Source organism: Diabrotica undecimpunctata, chromosome 10 (assembly GCF_040954645.1).
Source record: "Diabrotica undecimpunctata isolate CICGRU chromosome 10, icDiaUnde3, whole genome shotgun sequence".
NCBI lineage: Eukaryota > Metazoa > Arthropoda > Insecta > Coleoptera > Chrysomelidae > Diabrotica > Diabrotica undecimpunctata.
This window is the reverse complement of record NC_092812.1, coordinates 43,087,887-43,108,596: the sequence shown is the minus strand read 5'-3', so window position 1 is coordinate 43,108,596 and position 20,710 is coordinate 43,087,887. Positions and strand designations below refer to the sequence as shown.

Here is a 20,710-nt window from a genome sequence, read left to right as displayed (position 1 = left end):
AGAGGCAATCGCGCTGCAAGATTAACCTGGTGTCAAGAGTTTCAGAATTGGACTGACAATGACTGGGCCACAGTTTTGTTTAGTGACGAGTCTAGATATGGATTTCATCCAGATTCTCGTCGGACAAGAGTTTGGAGACGTCCCGGAGAACGATTACGACATCTTCAAGAAGTGTATGTACATAGAGGTGGTACATTAATGGTATGGGGCGGAATCATGATTGACCGAAGAACTGACCTCGTTTTCCCACGTGGCTTTCTCACAAGTCAGCAATATTTGGACACTATTCTTGAACCTGTTGTGCGCCCGTTTGCTGCAGCTGTTGGAGAAAATTTTTACTTTATGCATGATAATGCTTGACCACATGTTGCGCATATTGTAACAAACTGGTTGGATAACGAGGGTATTGATGTATTGCCGTGGCCAGCACAATCACTGGACTTGAATCCCATTGAGCATGTATGGAACATGCTTCAACGAAGAATTACTCCACATATGGGCAATATCTACAATGAGTTTCCATTAAAAGAGCTTCTGAGAGAACAATGGACACAACTACGTCAAGCAGACATTAACAAAGTGATTCGGAACATGAACAGTAGATGTATAGCTGTGATAAACCAACGCGCTGGCCATACTTTATTTTAAGTTTATATTTTTTCGTATTTTTGACATTTTATGGTGGTATGTGAAACATGGGTGATTTTTAATATATTTTTTTGCTCCAATTTTCTGTTTTTTTTGCAATTTATAGTTTTTGACATATTAAACAACAATTTAAACTACAAATTTTGTATTACTTTTTTTAAGTTGATTACAGATAAACAAAATACGTCTATTTATAAAAATATCCCTAGACTTTTGCGCTGTGTGTATATATATATATATATATATATATATATATATATATATATATATATATGTATATATACATATATATATATATATATATATATATATATATATATATATATATATATATATATATATATATATTTTGTATATTTATATATTAAAGCAATTTAATCACCTACATAAAAATTAAATAAACCCATAAATTCTTAAATAATAAAATTGAAATTATTTGTTTTAAAGTCAACAGCATACAAAATTTAAATGTACAAGAAATAATGTTTAAATTGTTTTTATTTATTTATGTATTTTTTTTGGTATTTAGTGTTACTAATACTAGGTCTTATACAAGCTCCAATTCGCGTGGGAATGCTCCTAAACAAATTGTAAATATTTTATTGTGGTAGGTGCATTATCGTGCATGAAAATTAAAGTTTTTCCCACTTCATTTTTTCAGAGTCTAACTATAGAGAATTTAAAGAAATTAAAGTTTTTTCACCGACCATATTATTTCCCCAGAACATAACACTTCCTCCTTTAGATCTGTGAACAGATCTGGCTGTTTCCGTTCTTATTTGTCTTCCTAGCCCACTAAGTACACGAATTTATCGGTCATATGATTTTACACAAATCCTGGTTTGGTCTGAAAATAGCACATTTTGGCAATTTCCAATGTGTTCCAGTTTCGGTATTGAAGACACCAATTTAGGCGATCAATCTTGTGTTGCCCGGTTAACTCGGAAATCCGTAACTGTCTACTGTTGTATAGTTCTTGGGCACAAAGTCGTCTTCTAATTGTTTCAACTGAAACACTTACACCTGTACCTTCCAAAAGCTGCTTTTGGAGTTGCGGGTGAGAAATTATTGGGTATCTTCTAGCTACTTGGACAATAAAACGATCCTGGCAAGTCGTTGTTAGTTTTTGGAGACTTTATCTTGGTCTATTCTTAAGCGTACCTAACTCCTGATACCTAGCATAGGTTTTTGACACAACGCCCTGTGTTACGCCTACAACTGTAGCTATGTCCCTCTGAGAAATTCATTGCTCCACAAGACCAATAATCTTTCCCCTTTGCACATCTATTAACCCCACATAAGGCATATTTTATTTTCGTTCAATTTACAACTAAAACAAATAATTTATACCGTGCCGGGCAGTGTTATCTTTGTTTTACTGGTTTGTTTATTTTCAATAAAAACCTTTATTCTTTGTTACAATAGCAAGTTTTTTTACAAGAAATAAATACTAATTTGAAATACATGGTGATTCCATATAAGTTTGGTTGTATATATTTATATATATATATATATATATATATATATATATATATATATATATATATATATTATATATATATAAGCTGTAGATAATTTTACTTTATAATGAATTTTTCCCTTTTTCTCATTACTTATTCCCATTAATGAAAACCAAGTAAAAAGATAATCAATAAATATATATCTCACCTTGCGAAAAAGCGTACTATCATTTTCCTGACAAGCCTTCCATTTGGGGCAAAGTTTTATACGTTTTTAAATGAAAAAACTTCTCCTCATCAACATAATTCAAAAAATATTGATTTTCGTTTTTCCATTGTACTTTTTTTATTGCGGACACACCTGAGTTTTTAATATACTTCTTTAATTTGATTTTGAAGCCTTTATTTCGTATAATTATATAACTCAAGAATAAAGATGGGAAGGTTATAAATATCTAGTGGTGCAGGTGCATTGAATATCCCCCACAACATACAGAGACTCTCATCCTTTACTGCACCACTAACAACTTCCCCATTGTAACTTAACTATATCCTGCATTTATTAAAAAAAATAGAAGTCGTTTCAGTTACCTATACCGAAATTATTTAAACTTGTTTAAAGCTTCTGCCGCTTCGGATGTTGGCATATATACCTGTATAACGTGCATGTTGGCTGGTTTAGCATTTTGGGTTATTTTGTTTATTCGATCATTACTGGAAGGTTTTTATGTATTTTGTCCAATTTTTATAAATTATTATTACTACGTCTTTTATCTTGCAGATATCTACCTTCTACTTGATCAATTCATTTTCTAGTATATACAATTTACCTGGCTCAAGCACCCACCTAACATTCCACGTTGAGATGCAGTATTTCCTACGTATGAGGTTTAACCTTTCCATAAATTTCCAAACGTCATAACTTCCGTCCTTTTTGTCGATAATTTACATTAAAACTTACTCACTGGTTACATTTTGTAGATGGCTCTTTGCTATTGTATAGATTGACAGGTATACTTGGCTACAAATGTCTACGTATTGTTTAATCCCGCACTGTTATGATGCTTTCCTGTCATCCAAATAAATCATTTTTAATTTGACAAATGGATTGTTGTTCCAGATATTGATTTAAACGACTTTTTAATTTTGTAATTTTGCTCCTTGTGGAACATTTATGTTTCCGAATTCTAGTATAAGAGGAAAAGAAATAGTTTGTAACAGCATTAAATCATTTTAAATCGAGTCAATTCTACTAAAAAATATACATTGCTTGGGTTAGGGTGCAAAATACTTAATAACCGTGATGATATTTGTTTCAGATATGGGCACCTCTCGAAACGACTCCATTAGGTTTGAAGCAGGAGACTTGGTACCTACAACGGGATCTCTATACGTAGCTGCAGCTTGTTCCCTTGCACTGATTACTTTGTCGGTCATTGTGGTTTCAGCTGTTTGCGTTAAACGAAAAAGTAGAAACCAAGAACCAACGTAAGTTGATCTTATATGTAATGAAAAAGATATACGGTGCGAAAAATCATGTAATGTAAAAATTAATTAATATGCATGTACATACATTTATTTAAACAAAATATTCACGTCATAAACCGTTTAAATATATTATTTTTATAAAATATTAGTTGTTAATCTTGTTATTATTTAGCCACTTTTTGTGGTCGTTCCCTTCTCCTCTGAGCACCGAGTCCTTTGCTCACCTTCCGTCTGCCATTCTCGCAAGATGACCTAAGCATCTAAGTCTCTTTATATATCTGGCTTATTTAGATTATCTGGATAATTTCTGGTTTCCCGTACAGCTCTCTGATCTCTGCATTTTTCGTCTCCTCCAAACGACTTCGACTTTTACTAACCGGATATCTTCCTGAAAGCACTCCATTTTCAGATATTCAGCATATTTTCTTGATTTCTGTTCAGAACCTATGTTTCGCTTCCGTATAGGACAATATTGCCTCTCTGGAGGTGTTTTTTGTCTTAGTAGATTGTGTAGAACTCCGACCGTCTTCTTTCCCCTCTAAATCCGCTTCTTAATTTCTTGGCTTTCTTCCCCTTTACTTATTACTGTTAAGGGGAAGACACTTTACTTGTTATGTGAACTCTTACATACATAAACTGCGTCACCTTTTTAAAGCAATACTCTTTACTCTCGTTGTTTGTGGTAGTCTTCAGTTAAGTGCCTTCATATGTGGTCTGCCCTATGTCCATATAATTTGTTTTTTGCTCACTAATCAGTCTATACTGTTTAGCCTTTGCTTCAAAGAGTTTGAAATTCCTCAGCAGTTCCCCTTTAGCTCTTGCTATACATCGTACGCAAAGGTCAGGATCTGGCTTCCATTGTCATAAAATACAATGGCATTTACTTACGAATTTTACTGCTGAGCAAAGTCCTCTTCCTATATCTATCTAGACTTCGGCAAATATGCATATTGCATATTTTGCATATTGTGCATATTTTATGCAAATATTTCATATTTTGGCATATTTGTATAAAAGTTTGCATAAAGTGCATAACAGTTCAGATTTTTATACTGTATTTGAAAATTTTTAAACATACCAATTTATTTCAATTCTTGTATAAAATTTTGTAGTCATTTTAATCAAGAAATGATCTAAGTACGTAATCTCTACAGGTACAAAACATTTACAATTTCAAAGAAGATCAATTTAAGTAGCCCTCAACATTCTTAGAAAGTCTCGGTCACTGAGGCATTCAGTTATTGGATAATCGCTAAGGGTTCGCTCATTTGCATTTTATGATCTAATCCCCAAATCTATCTACAATTTATTGTATCTTAACAGCAGGTAAACGGCTAATAGTTTTGTTCCTAATTTAGGGATTTTCCAAAATCTCCCAGTTTATTGAATTAGGTACCTAAACATTTCTAATTTGATGCTGAGATTTGTAAATCATTTTTGTTTTGATATTCAAAGCGTAAACACTCATTGTGCGTAACAAAAAGGAAGATTGTGATTTTATAATGCCTAAAACAACCAGTGCTTCAACTTGGATTAAACCTTATAAAGAGCTGTCTATGGATATGGGAAAAATCTACTGTTCAGTCTGTGGCAAAATTGTAAGTATCTAATATTTTCTATTAAATATCTAATATTTCATACATACAGGGTGTTTCCAAATGACACTTACAACGTTTGACTGTAGATACTTCTCGAAAAATTGAACAAAACCATATAGTTAATGAGGACTTATTTACTTCTCGAGATACAGGGTGTTAAAATTTAAAAAAATTAAATTCTTTTAGTTAATAACAACAATAACTTTAAAACCAATAAACGTATTTACTTGAAATTTAGTACTCGTAGGTTGTTTTTAAATGAAAAATAGCTTCCTTTAGTGAGAAAAAATTGTCCATGGTACAATACAATGGTGTGTATTTAGAAAAATTTTTCACCTTTACTTTTTTTTATGAAGTCAGCTATTCTAAAACACAATTATTTTTATTGTAATTGAATTAACAAAAAAAAACTTTTGTTGAATTTTAAAATAAGTTATATGATGTACTAATGGTTAGTAACAAAAACTAATTTGTGGATTAATACTGCATTTAAAACACTTAGCGAGTGTTTTTTTTCCAAACCAGTTATTTGATTAACCAAAAACACCTTGTATATTTTTATATTTTAAAGGTTGGGTTAAAATAAAGGTTTTTATTTTTATTTATAGATAGCATGTGAGAAGAAATTTCAGATAGACCAACATGTGAGAACTGCTTCACACATTGCAAAAAAAGGAAAAATAGGAGGAAAACATCAAACTTCAATGGCTAAATGTTTCCAATCTACTTCAAAAAAATTAGATGAGCAAGAAACTTTTAATGAAGACTTGTGTCGCGCATTAGTGTCTGCAAACATACCGCTTTCAAAATTAGCAAATGTAAATTTTAGTTCGTTTCTAAAAAAATATTGCAAACTTAATGTTCCAAGTGATCGGTCTCTAAGAAGAAATAATGTGAACGGGCTATACTCGTCGGTGTTAATTAATATTAAGGAAGAAATTGCAGATAATTATTTTTACATATCTGTAGACGAAACCACTGATTCCTCAGGAAAGTATATTGCTCATTTATTGATTGGTGTTCTTAAAGAAGATACCTTACCAAAATCTCATCTTATTTCATGCCAGCAACTTGAGAAAACAAATGCTTTAACAATTTCGCGTTTTATACAAGAAACATTAGCAACTTTTTTTCTTCCGACAACTATTCCTTCTAATAAATTACTGCTTATTTTATCGGATGCTGCTCCTTATATGGTGAAAGCAGGACAAAATTTAAAAATATTTTTCCCTGATTTAATACATGTTACTTGTGTAGCGCATGGATTAAACAGAGTTGCAGAGGAAATACGAAAAAAGTTTCCTCTTGTAAATACCATGATATTCAGTGTCAAAAAAGTATTTCTTAAATCTCCTATAAGAATTCAACTTTATAAAGAAATGCTACCTAACATTCCTCTTTCACCACAACCTATTTTAACGCGATGGGGAACATGGTTAGAAGCAGCTAATTTTTATGCAGATCATTTTGTTAAAATAAACAACATAATTGATACGTTAACAGATGAAAGTTCCCAATCTCTTTTGGATTCTAAACAAACTTTTCAGAGTAACTTGCTTCAACAAGAACTTTCATTTATAAAATCAAATTTTAGTTTTGTTCAAAAAACAATTACTCAGTTAGAATCACAAAAACGGTCATTGTTCGAAAGTACAGCATTAATAAAAGAATTTGCGTCATGTTGTCGGAACGTTAGAGGTAATATTGGAAAAGATATTTTAAAAAAATTTGAAGCTACTATGGAAAAAAATAAAGGTTACCATATTCTTTCTGAAGTAGTCAGTGTTCTAGCTGGAAATATTTCGGAAACAATTAATTTAGAACCAAATGTTTTGGTTAGTTTGAAAAATGCTCCCGTTACATCAGTTGATGTTGAACGAAGTTTTTCCATATATAAATATATGTACTCAGACAGAAGCCACAAGTTTTTGTTAGAAAATTTTGAACACCACTTGGTCATTTATTGTTACCATAATTCTAAATAAGTTTATTCATACTTAAAAATGATGTAGTTACTTAAAATAAATGTAAATCTTAATGAATAGTAGGAAATATTTAGTTATGTACACTTTTTTTTTTTTTAAATAAAATTGTTACTATTTTACGATTTTTTTATTTATTTGTATGCATATTTTGTAAAATATTTGCATATTTTCGGGTAAACACGTGCATATTTATGCGCATATTTTCTACATTTTTATTTGCAAAAAGTGACTGCTTAAGTTCGAAGCATAAACTACATTGAAATATTCCTTACCTAGAAAAGGAAAGTTATGTAATAGAACCATTAAAACCAATATCACATAATCCAACACTCAATAAAAGGCTACCATAGGCTAATTCTTGGAAATTGTTACTTTCTATTTTCAGTTAAATATCTATTTAAGAATTGGTTATGGATTAAGATAAGAATAATATTATTTTGGAAATATCGGGTATGAAGGTATTTGAACCATGAATCAACAAATAAATTCGTTTTGAAAACTTTTTATACGCACTTTTTTTTAAATGTACCAGCATATGCAAAATTTAAAATACAATGCAAAAATATGCAAATGCATAATATATGCACTTTTGTCTATTTGCCTGACTCTGGTAATTACATACACTGGTCGCTGGTAAAAAAGAAATTACTATTTTATGTTAGCACATTTTTATGAATTTAGCCTATTCTGACTGTTTGAACCTAGTAAATAAAATAGAGTTTTGTTTCGTCATCAATTATTTCTGCTTGTATAGATTATCCTTACCAAAGATGGTTAACATTTATTCTCTGCGAAATTCGTAATATTCTGCGATATACCCAGAGTTTAAAAGCTTTTATTTTATTCACATTGTTCTTCTTCACATGATTCTATTCCATAATACAGCATTGAATATCTTAAAAGATTTTTAATTTATGAGATGAAGGATTTCATCAGCAACTCACTTCTGTTTTATAGTATATCCATATATAACGAAATTATATTACGCAAAAAAATCAAGAAAAGGTCTATTATGCCTCATTTATTCATATTTTATTACAAAATATTACTTCAGTTCTTCTTATTTCGTATCTTCACTGCATCTCTCTGGACTTCTAATTTATAGGTAATCTTATTGAAAACCGTTTTTTTTCTTGGTCGATTTTTAAAAATACCTTTGCTTAAAAAGACTTTTGCAACAATTAAACAGACAATATAAGATCACATTCATGCATGGACATACTACAAGTGTAAGAATGTTCCGTTGTCTGCGGAAACATTAGAGAAGGATGTATGTTGTATACATTTTTAATCAATTTTTCATATTTTTTAATGAGAATTAATATTCGAATAACGCGAATCACTGCATAAATTTTTCAAAAGAGCACAAATTATTTTAGTAAATGTAAACTAATATGTAGAAGAAATACTAACAATTTCGGATTAAATTTCAGAATTCATGTTTTTTAAATTTAATATTTATCCATAAATTTACTACAAAAAAATTTAACTGTTGAATTTGTGATTTTATAATGTCTTTAATGTGACTCTTATGAATCTATAAGTCACAGTGCTTTAGTATACTAAATGGAGGTTTAAATGGTTGGTTACGCCGCCTTCAGCAACACACACAGCATAAAAGAACTCTAAAAACTAAAAGAAAATATAAGATTGCGGAAAATCGATGATCGAGAAAAGCGACTGTATGCTATAAACTAACATTTGGATTTTCAATGCCGCTTGGATTGTCCTTATGCTGAAGCTATATTTAATGACCAGTTCCTGGAATAGGCCAGGAAGTATCGCTTAAGGAATTAAATACATTAAAGTGGAGGTATTTGTTTTTGAAAGTTTACTGATATATTAAGTTAGGAGTAGTCAATTTTGTCACAAAAAAAATCAAAAAAGGATACAAAATTAAAAAGTTTAGAACATGGTCTATTGTCTGGTATTATGTGATCTTCTTCTTCTTCAGCCTTAATTTATCCATTGTTGGACATAGGCCTCCTCCAATTGCTTCCACGCTTCTCTGTCGTTTGCAATTCTCATCCACTGCTTTCCAGCTACAGCTGTTATATCGTCTATCCATCTCTTTTTGGGTCTTCCCACGCTTCTTTTTGTTTCTCGAGGTATCCAGAATGTCACTTTATGAGATTATCTGTTGGGTGTCTTGTCTTGCTACATATGCTACCCATTGCCATCTAAATGTCGCTATTTTTCCATGATGTCGGTTACTTTAGTTCTTCGACGTATTTCGGTGTTAGAAATGTTGTCTCTGAGGCTTATATTTAACATGTCCCTCTCCATGGCCCGTTGAGTTACTCTTTGTTCTGCCTTTTTTCTTGTTATTGCCATAGTTTCCAATCCATAAGTTGCAACTGGTAGTATACAAGTGTCATAGGTTTTTCGTTTTAAGTGTATTGGGATTTTTCTGTCTTTTAGAATGAAGCTCAACTTACCAAAAGCAGCCCATGACAATTGTGTCCTTTTAATTTCTAGGGTTTGATTTTCCTTTACGTTTTTAGTTGCATGTCCTAGATATATATATTGTTCTACCTTTTCTATATTGATGTTATCTATAGTGATGTTTTCTAGGCTGTTGCTTAATATCTTTGTTTTGTCGAGATTCATTTTTAATCCTATTTGATTCGATTTGTGATTTAAATCTTGTAGCATTGATTTTAGTTCATGGATAATATCTGTGCTTATTAGTACTATGTCGTCTGCGAAACGCAAATGGTTAAGATATACTCCATTTATTTTTTATCCCTTTTGGGCCCAATTTAGTTTTTTGAAGACATTTTCTAATGCCAAAGTAAATAACTTTGGTGAGATGGTGTCGCCTTGTCTCACACCTTTGTCAAGATCAATTTTCATAGTTTCCAGATCATCATCTATTTTTACGTGAAAAGTAGCATCATCGTATATATTCTTAAGGAGGGCAGCATATCTTATATCTTCTCTGGCGTCGTCCAATGCTGTTAGGAAAGCCCATTTCTCGATACTGTCGAATGCTTTGTGATAATCGTCAAATGCCAGATGTAGTGGTATATTGTACTCTATTTTTTTTTTTTTTCAATAACTCTCCGGATTGTTTGCAAGTGATCGATTGTGCTTAAACACTTAAGAAAGCCTGCTTGCTCCACTAGTTGGTATGCATCTAGCTTAGCTGTCAATCTATTTGTTATTATTCGGGTTAGTAGTTTGTAAAGGTGTAACAATAAGCTTATTGGTCTGTAGTTTTCTATATTTGCGGCGTCCCCTTTTTTATGGAGTAGAATGATTTCAGCATTTTTCCATGCTTTTGGTATTTGTCCTTCCAATAGGCATTTATTCAGTAATGCTCTTATTGCCCCTTCTAATGCATTGTCTCCCATTTTTAGCATCTCTGAAGTAATTTTATCTTCTCCTGGTATTTTCCCATTTTTCATTTGTTTTAGGGCGGCTCTAATTTCTGATGTTATTAGTTCAGGAAGATCCTCTAAGCCTACATTTAAGATATGTTTTGTTGGTATACCAGGGTTCGGAATAGTAGAAGTATACAGCTTCTCATAAAATTTTTGGATTTCTCTAACGATCTCTTCCTTATGCGAGCACAATGTTCCACGGTCGTCTTTTATCTTTATGATTTTATTCCTACCAGTGGATTTACATGTTTATAGTACTTTCATGTTCTTATTGTTCTCTATGGTTTCAAGAATTTGGTTTGTTCTATAAGCTCTGAGTGTTTTTCGAATATTTTTCTTAACGCTTCTGTTGAGCACTTTATAGTCCGGGTTATGGACTATAAAGCGTTATGGACTTCTTTCTTCTTCTTTTCTCTATCTGTTCTAGAGTCTCGGTTTTTAGTTAAGCTTCTTTTTGTTTTCTTATTCTGCAACAAAGTTTCTTAGTGACTGTTTGTATGTCTTTAGTTATTTTCTTAGCTAGTTCATCTATATTCTTGTGCTCAAAGGTATTTGCTACTAGTTTCCGTGCTAATTCCTCTTGGTATTTCTCTTTATTACTGGCTAGGATGTCTGCCGTCGGTAAAGGGTTTTTTGTTAATAGTTTTCGTCTTTCTCTCTTTACGATAATACGTATATCGGCACAAAATAGTCTATGGTCACTGCCGGTGTTAAATTTGATCAGCACCTTGATACTTTTACATATTGATCTATCACTGGAAAGGATAAAATCTATTTCATTCTTAACCTGACCGTCAGGGCTACGCCATGTCCACTTTCTTTGTATTTGTTTTTTATAAAACGTGTTCAGGCAAAACATTTTTTCGGTGCTTACGTAATTTGCTAATGTCTCTCCTCTGGTGTTTCTCTTAATGTGTTTTTTCTAGGTCTTTACCTCGCGTTATATCTTCGTAGAGTTGTTGTATTGACTCGTCATCCGCAGTAGAAGTTTTAACATAGCAGTGTATTATCTGAAAGCTGTATTTTTTATTCAGTTTTAATACAATATATATATATATATATATATATATATATATATATATATATATATATATATATATATATATATATATATATATATATATATATATATATAACTCTTACGGACACTATTGAGTATTTTACGATCTGGTGTTCTATTCTTCGGTTAACCATGAAAGCCACTCCTCCTTGGCCGCGATTCTCTTCTGAATTATATTGGTATAGAGTGTGCTCAGATTTTAGGGGTCTTTTTCTCTCCTTGAAGTCTCGTTTCACATAAGCTTACAATATCCCATTTAATAGCCCCTAGTTCCTGCTCTAATTCCTCTAGATGGTCGTATGTTCTTATGGTTCTAATGTTGTATGTAGCAATTTTATATTTTTGAGAATTAATTTGTTTATTATTGTCATGTATTTTCGATCTTCTGTCTACCCCAGAATCCGTGAGGCAGTCCATATTGGAGTTATAAACTCTACCCACCTGGAGTACTATATTTTTGAATCTCGATTTATGCATGAATATATTGAAGGGAAAATGGCAATTAAAACGCCACGCTTGCCGAGCGGGTTGGCGAGTTTAGCTTTCAGCCGCCCCTAACCTGGAGTCAGACGCTGTTTGCAACCGTCCATTCTGGATCAGACGCTTCTTGATTCTATACCAGCCCTAAAATCATGAGATTGCTACTTCCGCCATCCCCACCGTGGTCTGCCGTTGTGGTCTTCATTCGTAACCCTGGACAAGGGACCCTAAACAGGTGCTAGTTTCCCGGGTCAGGAAATCCCTGAAATCTGCGGAGGGCATGGAACGATTCCTTTTCCCTGATAGGACTGTCCGAAGAGTTCCTCGCCGCTACCCGTAATTATGTGATACTATGCTATAAACCAAATACAAATAGTATAAAGTATCTATCTAAATATCTAAAAAAGCTTTATTTGGACAAATTAACATTAATTAAGCATCCCCATAGTTATTCAATTTTTTTTTGGTTCGTGCTATATTCATCTGCCTGGTGTTCAGCTTTAAGTAATAATAAATATTGTGGCTATAAGCATACAAAATAAAAATTGAACAAAATCAGACTAGTTTCGAGTCTTCCTTATGCGTTCTACTCGCTCCCAGAGAAGTTTCTAGTCTCTGTATAGTCTGATTATGTTCGATTTTTGTTTTGTGTGCTTATTGCTACACTATTTATTATAACTCGATGCTTTAGCATATGGTTTGTCACACTGGGGCCTACAAATTTTTTGAGTTCATCTGTCCCTCGCATTTGTGGCCTTTTCTTTGTGGTCCTCTCCTGTTTTCCCAACGTCTCTTTCCATTTTAGTGTTTCCCTTCCGACATCTCTTACAATTCGCTTATTTATGACTAAAAGATGTATCTCAACTGCATTGTTTTTAGTTACCTCTGTCGGACTGGAAAAAGTGCTTCAAACATTCATGTACAAAAGAATATTAACCTTTTCGAACAGTATTTTGATATACCATAAATCCGCTTTTCATAAAAGAAGTTTTTTTTATATATTTTGTCACGTCAAACACTAAACGACAAATTTTCACCTCCAATGCCAAATGTCAAACTCCAAATGTTTACACAAACAAAGGATCGAATTGTATAATAAAATTAGGAACCTCTTCCATAAAAACGTTTCTCCTCGGGTATTTTTCAAGAAGAATCAAATGTGGCACTTATAAAAAAAAGCAACAAAAAAGCTTTTTGATTAATAAAGTAATCACTGGTCGGGACTATTTTATTATTGTCCTTAATAAAAACCACCTCTTATATATAATACATCGTGATACATTATGTATTTCACTTACATTAGATAGACGTACTGGGCTAACACACTGAATAAGACTACATGATTTATTGATTTTTAGATTTTTCTAGAATTCTTAAATTTTACAAGATGATATATTACAAAGTTTGTAAATACTAAGAACATTAGCTTATACGATATTGAAAACTGCGTGCTTCTCTTTTAGGCAATTTTTTTGTAATGTATAACAATAAAACATTGAAAACTTTGTTTTCAAAACTTCCACAAAATTTATTATAATATTTTATCATTACAGCTGTTTCGGCAGAGTGCCTTTCTCAAGTGATCTATTTTTGGATGTGTTTACAATTTAAAGTCTTTAACGAAATAGGTTGAGGAGGGGAGAACTACTTACATCTTCTCGAAATTTGCATAAACCAGCACTACTTTGAATTTAATAATCAAATATATACAAATAACAGTGCAGGACTTATAATGGGTAAGCCTCTAAGCCCATTGCTATCAGATATTTTTTATGGATCATCTAGAGAAAAAGATTTCAAAACATCCCGTATTCAAACAGCTTTTATATTGGTGGAGATACGTAGACGATGTACTGATATCTTTTACAGGAACTAAGAGACAACTTGATTAATTTTTATTCTATATTAATTCACTTTTTCGTCATATTGAATTTACAATAGAAACAGAACAAAATCATCCATTATTTTTTAGATTTAAAAGTCATCAGACTTAAAAATAAACATGAGTTCTCCGTATTTCATAAACCTACCCATAGTGACACAACTATACACAATTCGTCATCTTATCCTACACAAGATAAGCCTATCATAGCATGTTACATAGATTAATAGAAATTCCGATGTCAAAATACAACTTTGAGGCAGAATTAAATATCATTAAGCAAAGAGCAGTAAACAATGGGTACAACGAACAAACAATTAATAAAATTTTAAATCAACAACTACACAAGAAAGCCCTGAAATTAGTGTTTTCACCACCAGAGAAAAACCCAGTACCTTCTGCTCGATTACACATACAGGCAAAATAACAACAAAAATAACCAAACACATTACAAAGAAAGGAATAACACCAGCTTTTAGAATAAACAACAACTTAGGCAAATATGTTAAAATAAACAAGAGCCACAATAAAAAGCACTTACACAGTGTTGTCTACAAACTTAAATGTGGCGACTGCCCAAAAACTTACATCGGTCAAATTGGTAGAAACTTTAACAAACGTATAGCGGAACATAAAAGGACTTTCAGTAATAGGAAAACAGATTCTACATACGCACTTCACCTTCTAGATCATAATCATTCTTTTAATGACGAATTTTAAATTTTTCACATCCAAAATAACGGCCTTAAGCTATCTTTATTAGAATCTATGGAAATTAAAAAATTAAAAAACAAGACATAATTCTAAATGACAAACTTAAGGCAAACAGTTCTCCTTTCTACCTAAGACTTATTTGGTCCTTAAGACCAACTTAAGGCAAACAGTTCTCCTTTCTATCTAATTGGAAATACATCCAAAAATAGATCACTTGAGATAGGCAATCTGTCGAAACAGCTGAAGTTATAATATATTATAATAAATTTTGTGGAAGTTTTGAAAAAAAAAAATTTTCAGTATTTTATTGTTATATAAAATTAATTTCCATCAAGTAACGGTCGATTCTATCACTTTTTTGTAATGGTTATGATTTTATTTTTATCATAGATTTATTTTAAAAGATTAATTCACAGGGTAATAAATGTTGAGAAACATCGATTATGAAAACAATGAGAAAAGTCGATTATGCCTGTTGAGAATACGAGGATAATATAATAAAATCATAATAATATAATAAAATCATAATTGCATCATTTAAATAGGTTTAATTAATTAATTAATTAACTAATTAATTGCTTGGCGCACATCTGACTTTTAATATCCCATTAATATATATATATACATATATATATATATATATATATATATATATATATATATATATATATATATATATATATATAGAGACCAGTTGGAAAGCCAAGAAAGCGCTGGGAAGACACAGTAAGCAGCGACGCACAAGCACTTTTAGGAGTCCGTGTATGGAGAAGAGCAGCCACAGACAGACAAGGGTGGAGGCAAAAAAATAAAGGAGGCCAAGGCTCATTTTGGGCTGTAGTGCCGTAGAAGAAGAATACCATGCCACTGCAGTCAGTCACACTATTTCCTTCATCATTTCTTATTTACATCCCAAACCTCCATGAACTCTTTCTATTTCCGCTGTTTCTGTACGAATATATCTATTCAAATTACCTCCAATAAAACACTTTTTGAAGATGTTCCTTCCATTCGTTGTTCAAAATAATACCTACTCCATTTCTGCCGTGACTGTTCAATCTACTATATATTAACTTGCATCCATATCCAAGATATCTGGACATTACCTTTCCAACGAGTTTCCTGCACACAAAGTACAACAATCATTCTCCTTTGCATGAAATCGGCGAGCTCTCTCCCTTTACCTGCAATGCTTCCGAAGTTGAGAATTGCAACTCTCAATGAAATTTGAAATAGTTACCCCTTATGTTTAATACAAATTCGGATTCTGCAAAAATTCATAAAAAACTGTGTTCACTACAGAGTTCTGACCTGTACTTGCTTTCTGCAATTACAGTGCCATCTATCACGAATCGAAAAAAATTTAGATACCATTTGTTTATTTATTTATTTTTTTTTTTTTTTTCGAGAATAGGCTACACAAGTTCCAAAACAGCTTAGTTTAATTTCATTAAGTATATGAGTGAAACGTTGAAAGAATATATTACACCTGAGGCATCATATTTAGATCGTCATCTTTCACTTTGGCATGACCTCTTACTTGATTAACTTTGCTTTCATGGCAAGACACATTATTCACGGCTTCCTACTCCAAGGTTGTAACAATGGCATCCTTCAGTATTCGGTAGTCTCTTCCTAGTCGTAATGTTTGCTGGAGGTGTACATTGCGCAGGCCATAGAGGAAGCATTGGATAGTCAATTAATGCATAAACTTTCTCGGGGCTTCAGTCAAACGAATCGTGCCATCTTTTTTACTTCCAGTCTCCGTATACTTGCACATATTCGTTGGAACGTAGGATACGCACTTTCGTACGAATATGTAGGAGGCTTAATTATTTCGTTGAAAGGGTAGCAAATCCCTCATGGTTTACGTTCAGCTCTTAGTTGCTTAGTCTTTAAATTTCTAGGCGTATATTTTCAACAGTTTTATTGTCATCAGAATAGGAGACAATACTATAACTACAAGTTGATATAGGAAACCAATGGCCTCGGAATCCCTTCTACTGCTCAGAAACATATTGATTGAGAATTCCTACCCATCCTCCCTTATTAATAAATACCTATATTCGCAGAGTTATGGTTCCTCTTTAAATGACATACCAATGGTGACCAACTCAGAGCAATATCAAACAATACTATCAATAACACTTCTGCCTACTACTGTACTTGGGACTCCAACTACCCATTACTCCTCTTTACCATATTTTCCTCGTGTTACTGAAAAACTTATTAAACTGTATAAACACAATAACATTCCTGTTAAAATTTCTGTTAAGAATGCCAAGACGGTCAAAAATTTGTTTTCTAAAACCAAAACACCCTTGTCTTTTTTGGAATAAGTCAACGTCATCTATCACATACCTTGTGCTGATTGTGACTCGTGTTATATCGGTCAGACAGTGAGATCACTGAGGGGGCGTCTTACGACACACCGCAGTGATATTAACCTATTCAAGCATACTTGTTCTTTTGCTCAGCATGCTATTAATACAAAACACAAGGTGGACTTTAACGAAGTTAGGATTCTTGGCAACGAACGCAATCTCGTGAAAAGGCAATTTTTGAAAATGTGTTCCAGTCGTTTCCAATAAGTTGAATTACAATTTACTTTACAAATTTGAGAACTAAAATATTACTTAAAACAGGTAAATTGTGATAAAATAAGTTGACTTCTGTTTTTATCAATATAAAAGACTATTCATTCCTGAGCAGTTGTATTTAAGAAATCCATCAACGCAGCGTCTAAGCTCTTGATATTTTGGCTTAAAGTTTACGGAGTTGGAACTTCAGCGGTTATAAAGACGTAATTATGAGAGTTAAATATTTCTGAGAGGTTTTACTGATACTTTAAATTTAATTCCTTAAATTTTAAAGCCATCGAGATGGCTTCGCCATTTAGGACAAAGACAGATAAAATGTAAAATATTTACAGATATTTTTAAATGAAATATATTAAAAACATTAAAAAGTCTTTTTATTTGTTGATCTGGTAAATTTATTTGGTTTAAAAAAATTCAAAACTAAGTTTCGGGTGTGCTTGTAGTGTATTGTTACTCTTGGAAGAGAGAGAGCCGAGAGAGTTGAAGCGTCCTTAGATTGTGCTCGGTTGTACTCAGCTCATAATAAAAGGTTCATCCACCAAAACAAGATTTATTCAATTGATATTTTCGTTATGTAGAATAAACTACTGTAACGGCCGGAAACGTATACCCAATTATTTTGCGGTATCGGCGTATGGTATCTGAGTATTATTTAAATTATAAGGACTGTGTTGTTCTTTCTTGTTTATAAAATTAATGTGCACTGACTACATTTCATTTAATTCGCCAGCATTTACTCCAGTTGTTAAATCTGTTAACAGAGATTTGTAGTTTTCTCGTTGCTTCTTTATTATCTTTACCTACTACCAACACGGCAGTATTGTCAGCAAAGGTAGCTAGTGTATAATAGGTACAGGACTGATCCTATCGTACTACCTTGTAGTACACCTGCATTGATTTCTTTTAATTCCGAGTTAGCTTCTTCTTGCTTAACTCTAAAACTCTATCTGAAGTATACGATTCCAATAATTTTGTGTATTTATTTGACAAAATCCTGCTTAAGTTATATTTAAGTCCTTCGTGCTATACTTCATTAAAAGCTTGCGCCATGTCGAGAAAGAGAGCGGAGCAAACTTTCTTTTCTTCTAGTGACCTCTCTATTGTATCCATTACTCTATGGACTTAATCGATAGTTGGCTGACTAAGCGTCTATAAGAGGTTTCAGCCTTTTCAGCAAAAGCATCTCGTATAGTTTCGAAATTATAGGAAATAAAACCGAAAATCAGAAGTACTATGATACTGTACTTGGTTGCTTTTCGGGTTTAACGGTCATTATGAGCTCTGATACTTTCTATATCTTGGAAATATATATTAATCTGAACGAGGCATTTATAAGATATGTCTGCTTTACTATGGCTGTTCTAAGGAGTTGTTTTAAGATTTACCCAGTAATTAAATTAAACCCAACTGCTTTTCTGAGACATGTCTGCTTTAATTTTATTAGACACTTCTTTTGGAGTTACATATTCTCGTAGTGTTACATATATTCTTGTTAACTATTTCTAAATGAGAAGTATCTTTTTTAGTTTTATTCATTTGTTTTCCCATCTTATAAGAGAAAGTTTGTCTTCTATGTCAATAATATTTAATTTGACTAATTAACTGTTCCCAAAATTCCTGATGCTGTTTGTTTTTTAACTTGTTTATTCTACTTTCACTTTCCAGCTTATTCAATACACTGTGTATTCTTGTGATTATACCACATGGATTATTAACATCACACACAGAAGGGAGTACGCTAAACCAATAATTGCTTTTCTTTCCAAATTTTTAATTCTTTGATCTGAACTAAAACATGTATGAACGACTCATCCAGATGGTTAATCAAACATGTTGCTTGTTGCTGGTTAAATATTTACATTATATTGGAAAATATTTCAGTTATATAATTTGGTTACGGCTTTTAACGGGGACATTTAAACAATTACAATTTAAGTCTCACATAAACTTTTGACCTATATATAAATTTTTAACAATTATTGAAATCGATCGATATAGCATTGAATTGAATTACATTGGAAGCTACTGAATTTTACAAAATTTATTTGGATGCCACACCAGAGAATAAAACATCTGGATGATCGAATTTTGGTGATTACATGCAAGTGTTAGATAGATTATAACATATTATTAAAAATAAAAAAATAGAAACAATATCTTTTCTATAATAAAAAAATTCTAGGATATCTAGTATGCCTTATTAGTTAATGATGATGACCAGAGCTCGGTTTTATGAGCAACAAAAATTGAAGAAAAAGGCGCCTATATAGGCAAATATTTTTATTAAAAAATGCAAAAATCTTAACATATAATCAATATAGGCAAATAGCTTATTACAGTCTAACCTGCCACATCCGGACCTGTCACATCCGGACCTCCCCATATCCGGACAGTTCGCGAAACAAATTTTTCGAAGATATGAACGGCTCCGCGCCTATGTAGTTCTCTACGAATGGGTGTATTTTTAGCGTGGTATATGACCTTAAATGACTCTCTCTGCCGTTTTGACTTTCTCCGACTGTGGAAAGGAAGAAAAATGTTATAACAATGGAAGAAAAAAATTTATTAAAATCCTTTGTAAAAGGTATATTTACTTTACTTATTATTTAAAATAAAATATATACCTTTTACAAAGGATTTTAATAAATTTTTTTAATATATGGTATACAGCCAAATACAGGAACGTAGATTCCTTGTGAATGGAAGAAAAGTTTCGTGCGTTGAAGAGGCTAGATGCTGGTGAAACTGCTAAGAAGATCGCTGTTGAGATGGGTGTAGGGACTAGCACTGTGAGTGACTGGAAAAAATCTAGAAGCAAAATTAAAAAATGGTGCTCTTCGCAGGCTTCAACCACTGGGATTAAGAAACTGAAAATGATGAAAAACGCGCCCCTAACAACTACATCAATGAGAGGGAGCAGGATTTACCAATCTCAGGGCCTATATTAAAAGAAAAATCCTTACACTTCAACAAAGAAATTGGAGTTGATAATGATTTCAAGGCAAGTGAAGGATGGTTGGAGAGTTGAAAAATCGGTACGGCGTGCGGAAGCTACAGATATGTGGTGAGATTCTGTCTACTGACCCAGAAGTTGTCGAAGTCTTCAAAAAGACCTTGCACAGCTAACTAGAAGAAGAAGGAATTACTGAAGCCCAGCTTTACAATTGTGACGAAACAGGTCTCAATTATAAAATGCTGCCGACCTACACTCTGGCCTCAAAACAAGAAGACAGTGCATAAGGATTCAAGAAGAACGAGGAAAGAGTGACAATTTTAGTCTGTAGTGACGTTACATGATCTCACAAACTCCCTCTAGTATTTTTTGGAAAGTCAAAAAAACTTTAGAGACTTTTCTTCCCTGCCAGTTCTTCAACAAAGTCAGATTTCTTATTTCTTCTTCATGTCTATT

The 20,710-nt window shown here is 32.4% G+C and overlaps 1 protein-coding gene across 1 annotated transcript in view; it reads left to right on the top strand.

Annotated features, from left to right (window-relative positions):
- Positions 1–20,710, top strand: part of LOC140452389 (tyrosine-protein kinase Dnt-like) — a 363,670-nt gene that overhangs the window by 182,489 nt on the left and 160,471 nt on the right. Inside the window, exon 4 of the mRNA XM_072546606.1 lies at positions 3,428–3,596. Coding sequence (XP_072402707.1) covers positions 3,428–3,596 — 169 coding nt within the window. The remainder of the gene's footprint in view (positions 1–3,427; positions 3,597–20,710) is intronic.